This window comes from Phytophthora infestans, genomic scaffold (genome assembly GCF_000142945.1).
Source record: "Phytophthora infestans T30-4 supercont1.36 genomic scaffold, whole genome shotgun sequence".
In the NCBI taxonomy this organism is placed as follows: domain Eukaryota; phylum Oomycota; class Peronosporomycetes; order Peronosporales; family Peronosporaceae; genus Phytophthora; species Phytophthora infestans.
In genome coordinates, this window is record NW_003303723.1 from 49,074 (window position 1) to 54,527 (window position 5,454).

Consider the following 5,454-nt stretch of genomic DNA (forward strand, 5'->3'; position numbering starts at 1 on the left):
CTGGGTTTCTACCTTCTATGTCTTTCATCTGCTAAATCCCTTACCAGTGCTCGGCTGCATGTCCCTTCTTCCCTTGACCCATCATCCCAGCTGTGTTATCTTCAGATCCACCGGATATATGACGTAATCATCATGGTCACCCTATTATGGGTACACTCATCCGGATCCAGGTCGCTTGGATCCACCTCACTGTAATGGTACACTCGCCGTGGATCCGAACTCTCCAATCATCCAACATCATCTTGCAATCGTCTGTGATCTCCGTTGTCCTACGAAAGTTCGAGATCCACTGTATCCCTCATCCCTATACCCTGGATCCAGGTCCCTCCAGGCGGGATCCTCCCTCCTTGGATACGAACTCAGGAGTATGGGATCCGGGGTACCTCGCGGTGGATCTTGACTCTTCATTAGCCGTGGCTGCTAGATCCACCGTCAGAGGGCACCGACCATCCTTCCTTCATAGGATCCACACTCGATCCACTCTTGTATAGTATATCCCATATCCATCTTAGTGAATCCAGGTAAGGGTGGATCCGAGGTAAGTCTTGGTGGATCTTGCCTTCTCGTACATCGCTCATATCAGATCCATCGTCATTCCATACGGGGTGCTGCTCGCCATGGCTAATCCACCACAGGCAACTTGCACCCGTGCCAAACAACCCAAATCCTCTATAATCACTTGAAATTGTCACTGATTCGGGATAGTGACCCCGCGTCAGGACCATTCTCTTATTTCTGAGAAAGCACTTCACCACACTTGTTGAAAACTCGGAGGTGACGCCGTCGAGTCCCTTGCACCTTGGCGTCTCCGTACATCACATGACCGAGGGCTCGTCGCTTGAACAACTTGGGCGGTGTCACGTCTTTGTCGACGGGTGATAATCCGCAACTACGGAGAAATCACTACACCACAGTGATTCCAGAGTCTCGAGTCATCCCGACGGGAGGCAGAGCTCCTGGAATGACCCCTCCGTTCCCGGGTACGGGACACCAAAGCGAGTGTATTCGACACGGTCTGACTCTTTCCAAGCGTTAATTTCCATGTACAGTAGGTCCTTGAAACGACATCTTTAATCCACTTGATCACCTCTTGCTTATGCACAATGCTAACTGACTGCCTTTGATGAGGCATTATTGGAAATGACGGGAAAGTGTTTCTCTCTGTTTGTAATAGCAGATTTGGTAGTTTTTATAAGGACTCTATTCAGGAGGGGCTTGTATTTAATAGTGCAGGCATGTAGCACCCCACAGGACACTATTCGGTAGGGGGCTTTTATTCGGGCGCATCCGTTACTAATGTTAATAATTAAAATTGTTGCTACTTCGAAGTAGAAAGCTTCACAAAATGGGTCGTTTCCATTGGATTTGCGTACATGTACCGTTCACGTCCAAATAAATTCGCGTAATCATGTCGTCCAGTTAGAAATCAAAATGCGCTGACTTTTTCAGCACTCAAAAATTCGGTAGCATATTGTCAAGGCTTCTTCGTGCAGTATGCCGCCGTCTTCTACAATCGCTCGTTGGCTTCTTCTTATCAGCGCAGCTTCCCTGTCCGCCTGTGTCGCATCCAGCAACGACAGCGACGACGACAGCGTGGACTATGTGCGCTGCACGTCGTTCGAGCAGTGCTGTGAGATGTGGGGCGAGGACTCTAAGCGTTGCGAACGCGGGCCGTGCACTGGCACTTGGATCATGCGCAAATTCTTCTCGCTCAGTATGCCACTCGACAGTATCACAATCTGGGATGTCATCTGCACTGTTTACAGTATGGTACCTACCTGGTGCTTATCGCCATCATTATCGAGGCACTGGTGCGCTCGCGCCGATACACGCGCGTGTTTGCTATCCTGCTGCCGATTATCCTTACGGTACTCAACACTGTCATACTGGTGAAGATACTGGGTGACTGCGACGAAAGTCCACGTCCTGCAGGCTCATGTCTCGTAAGCAATGGACTGCCATCGGGCCACGCCACGAACGCTATCGGACTGTGGACTTGGGTTGTCCTCGAGACGATTGTGGGCGTTGGAGAGCAGCTACGCCACTGGTCGGCCAGGCAAAAAGCGGTCGCGGTGCTTTTCGCCACTCTTGTGTTGACCCCCGTGCCCTACAGTCGCTACTACCTTGGTGACCACACGGCACTGCAGGTCGCCGTCGGATCAGCTGATGGACTCGTGCTGGGAGTCGCTTACTTCTTTTTCATCCGATGGCAAGGAATGCATCGTGCCATCGACACCCTCGCCCGTGTCGTGGGCCGCTACATTAAGTTCGAGATTACGGACGACTTCTACCTGGCCCCCAACCAGCCGACGGGGGATGGCGGCACTATTGCGGACGACAGCAGTGAGAGTGAAAATGTTGGAGCCAACCCGGCCCACGCCGTGGAAAAAGAGATCCAGACGCCATACGTGCAGGCGTAGTGACCCGGTAGAATAACAACACGACAAGTTTCAAATTTCAACTCCAGCCTATTTAGGGACCTTGTCTGTGCTAAAAGTGCCATCGGTCTTGATCCATATCTCCATGAAGCAGCTGACACCTTCAAGTCGAGGGGAATGAAGACAGTCACGGCTGCGAACAACCCAGGGAATGACAACAGTCCAGTCGAGAACGTGGAGAGTTTCAAGTTTGAAGAGGGCGAGCAGGCTGAAATGTATGGCCACGGAAAACATTGGAGACTAACCGCGTTTCGCGTCGGTACTCGAGTTGAACGTGAGTTGGATGGACTGTGGTTTCCTGGCACAATTACCGGCGTTGTACCCGAGAGCGACTGCTACGAAATCGAGTATGATGAAGACATGAATCGAGAGAGAGAAATACCGAGATGCGAGTTGCGTCTCCTGGACCCAAATCGAACCCGGGAGCAACCAGTGGCTAAGGAGTTAACCGCGCATCAACGAGAAATGCTACGGAAGGATTCGTTGCTACTGCAAACAGCAGATTACGACCCGAACAAGGCACCAACTGTCGTTCTGCATCGCCAAGGCGAAACTAATGCAGGTAATGTGTTGTTGCTTTCACGTGCGTAATATTCATGGCTATTGTGCTTACCGTTTGGTGCTGCGTTCCTAGCGGGCGGGTACATTATCAATGGGCTTGAGAACAATGTCGCGACTGGCAATGGGTTGCGCGGCATTCGCTGGTTACGAGGCAACTCTTTCTGATCAGCTATTACGCTATTTAGTAGAAGCGCTGAGAACTCGCTTCCCCCTGCCTCTGATTGTTTGGCGGGCCGACGTTGCCAACTAGACCGAGCTCGAGACGTAACGCGCGTTCGTAGCTCTCAAACGCGTCGTCGAGAAGAAATTCCTAACAGCGATATTCAGGCATTACACAGACAATATATAGTCAGTCCACCTGCATTTGCTTACCGTTGCCAATGTTTAGATGAAAATTCACCCGTTTCTCCAGATCCGCAGCTGTAGCAATCAAGAATTGGATTTCCCGTTTGATACGAGCTTGCAGCGCCTGTACAGCCAGTTTTCGCTCGCGGTGCTCAAAAGAAGCGTGTTTCACCCGCCGTTGGAATTCCCTTGTTGCTTTCGCATCACTCGTTGCTTGCTGTAAAATTTCCGCGTACTCTCGACGGCTCTGACGGTAATTTGCTGATAGAGAGACACTCTTTTGTTCAGTTTGAATTTTGGAGACTGGACTACATACCAGGGGTGCCTGTAGTTAAGCCAAAGCAAGAACAAGTTAATACAAGCAAACTAAGGTCGTCAGTCCTCAGGACCGCACATTTTCCGCGGCACGCGTGCTGGACAGTTCGCTCGATTGCGACTCGTGGTCATCTGGGAAGGCTGCAGCATCCAGCGTGGAATCCTGCAGCAGTCCGCCAAAAGCTGTGGACACTGCACGTTCTAGTAACTCTCGCGTCAGAGTTTGTTGCTCTTTCTCAGTTTCAATCGCGCTCTCTTCAACACGTTGTTTATTGTTTCTGTTTTGCCGTGGATTCCGAGGCTGCCCTTCAGCAGTTCCAGGTCTAAACGCACCCTGTTGAGATGTGTCTTGGCCTCGCCTTACTATATTTTCCTCCGCCGTACGTCGCGGCTGGGTCAGCTTTGTCGACGAGTTCCACGTTCTCTTCCGCCGATCGTCTCCGTTCTCCTCTCCAGTCATTAGTGAAGAATGAACGGTCGCGTGATCTAATAGTGCCATCAAGTACTGCAACTTCCTTAATCACAATTGACATCGCTTTGAATTGAATTACAATTAGGAAGGTCTACCACCGCATCTTGCGCTGTCGTCCTGCGTCTTAAATACTTGTTGGCGTGTGTCCGCCTAACGACTTTTAGGCGGATGGACGCTTCAACACTGCCAACCAGCCACCAGTAAACGCGTTTAGCTGTTGAGTGGCTTGCTGCATGGCGTCTAAGTGCCCACTGAGTTGTTGCAAAGAAGTTGTCGCCGCTGTGATGGCCGCCACACAGTTCTCGTACGACTCGATACGGCGCTGAACTCCCGCAAGGTACTCCTCACGACCGCTCTCGCGTCCCTCCTGCTGATCTGTAAATCCTCTCTCTGAACCGTGAGGTGTGCCAATCTCGCTGCCATCGTGGGTCTCCGCCATCGACTGCCGCACCTTCCCTTCTTCCATTAGCAAATTGTTATTTATTTTCGGAAATTACCAGGTAATTTATTATGCCTAACATTATTAGGGGTTCTCAATTGTGCAGTAAAATGTACTTATTTAGCCGGAAACAGACGGGTCGGATTTTCGCACAAGTGGCTCCAAAAATACACCATTTCCCGGCCAAGTTACCAGTTTTACCAACCATCGTGCAAATGGCCCGTTCTTGTGAGATCTAATTTAAGGCTGTGTGGAGACACACCACTTTTAATTTTAGGCTACGGCATTTTGCGATTTGCAAGAAAAAGCCACTTTTCCCACGACTTGCATTTCTGCCCATCACACTTTTCAAGCAGGTTGCAAACCTGGTCAAATACATAGAACCTACGTTACCGCATGCTCTAACGCTTCAAGGGTACAGAGAAGAAAAAAAAGCACAAACAAAGCCAAACAGCGACTACTGCATTCACAGTACCGTATTAAAATCATTTAAGTTGTCCTAGAATAAAAAATGTTGTGGAGGGCTTCATTTCTTGATGCAGCATGAGCCGTGCCCTTTGATGCGGTAACGACGTTATCACGTTACTAACGTAGGCTCGAGCGACCCCTCATAACTCCACTGGAGTTACCGGTAAGTATTGGAGCATCTCAAAATATATCCGGTCACGTCGCCATGCCCCGGAAGAAGATAGAGAAAGCCAATACTGAAATCTATTACATGTATTGGCTAATCCGGAGTTTTGAGCGCTTAGACCAGGTCGGGGGCGCGGCGCGTAGCGCGGAGTACATGTACAAAAAAGGAGGTTCTATCTATACCGGAGCCACCGAAGCGAAGCGGAGGTGGGTGACTAGGGAGCGCTCTATCGTAGCGAAGCTGGCGCGGC

The 5,454-nt window shown here is 50.4% G+C and overlaps 3 protein-coding genes across 3 annotated transcripts; 2 read left to right on the top strand and 1 right to left on the bottom strand.

The window, feature by feature from the left end:
- Window positions 1-1,466: 1,466 nt before the first annotated feature.
- On the top strand, window positions 1,467-2,492 carry PITG_14549 (phosphatidic acid phosphatase; the record flags this gene model as incomplete). The annotated part of the gene is made up of 2 exons (XM_002898407.1): window positions 1,467-1,746; window positions 1,806-2,492. The coding sequence occupies 2 exons, from the start codon at window positions 1,495-1,497 to the stop codon at window positions 2,418-2,420; spliced, it is 867 nt and encodes a 288-aa protein (XP_002898453.1).
- A 63-nt stretch (window positions 2,493-2,555) lies between these two features.
- Window positions 2,556-3,164, top strand: PITG_14550 (uncharacterized protein; the record flags this gene model as incomplete). Its single annotated transcript, XM_002898408.1, has 3 exons — window positions 2,556-2,626; window positions 2,678-3,000; window positions 3,073-3,164. The coding sequence occupies 3 exons, from the start codon at window positions 2,556-2,558 to the stop codon at window positions 3,162-3,164; spliced, it is 486 nt and encodes a 161-aa protein (XP_002898454.1).
- Window positions 3,165-3,180: 16 nt separating this feature from the next.
- Window positions 3,181-3,809, bottom strand: PITG_14551 (uncharacterized protein; the record flags this gene model as incomplete). Its single annotated transcript, XM_002898409.1, has 4 exons — window positions 3,181-3,203; window positions 3,252-3,309; window positions 3,400-3,619; window positions 3,739-3,809. The coding sequence occupies 4 exons, from the start codon at window positions 3,807-3,809 to the stop codon at window positions 3,181-3,183; spliced, it is 372 nt and encodes a 123-aa protein (XP_002898455.1).
- Window positions 3,810-5,454: the final 1,645 nt, after the last annotated feature.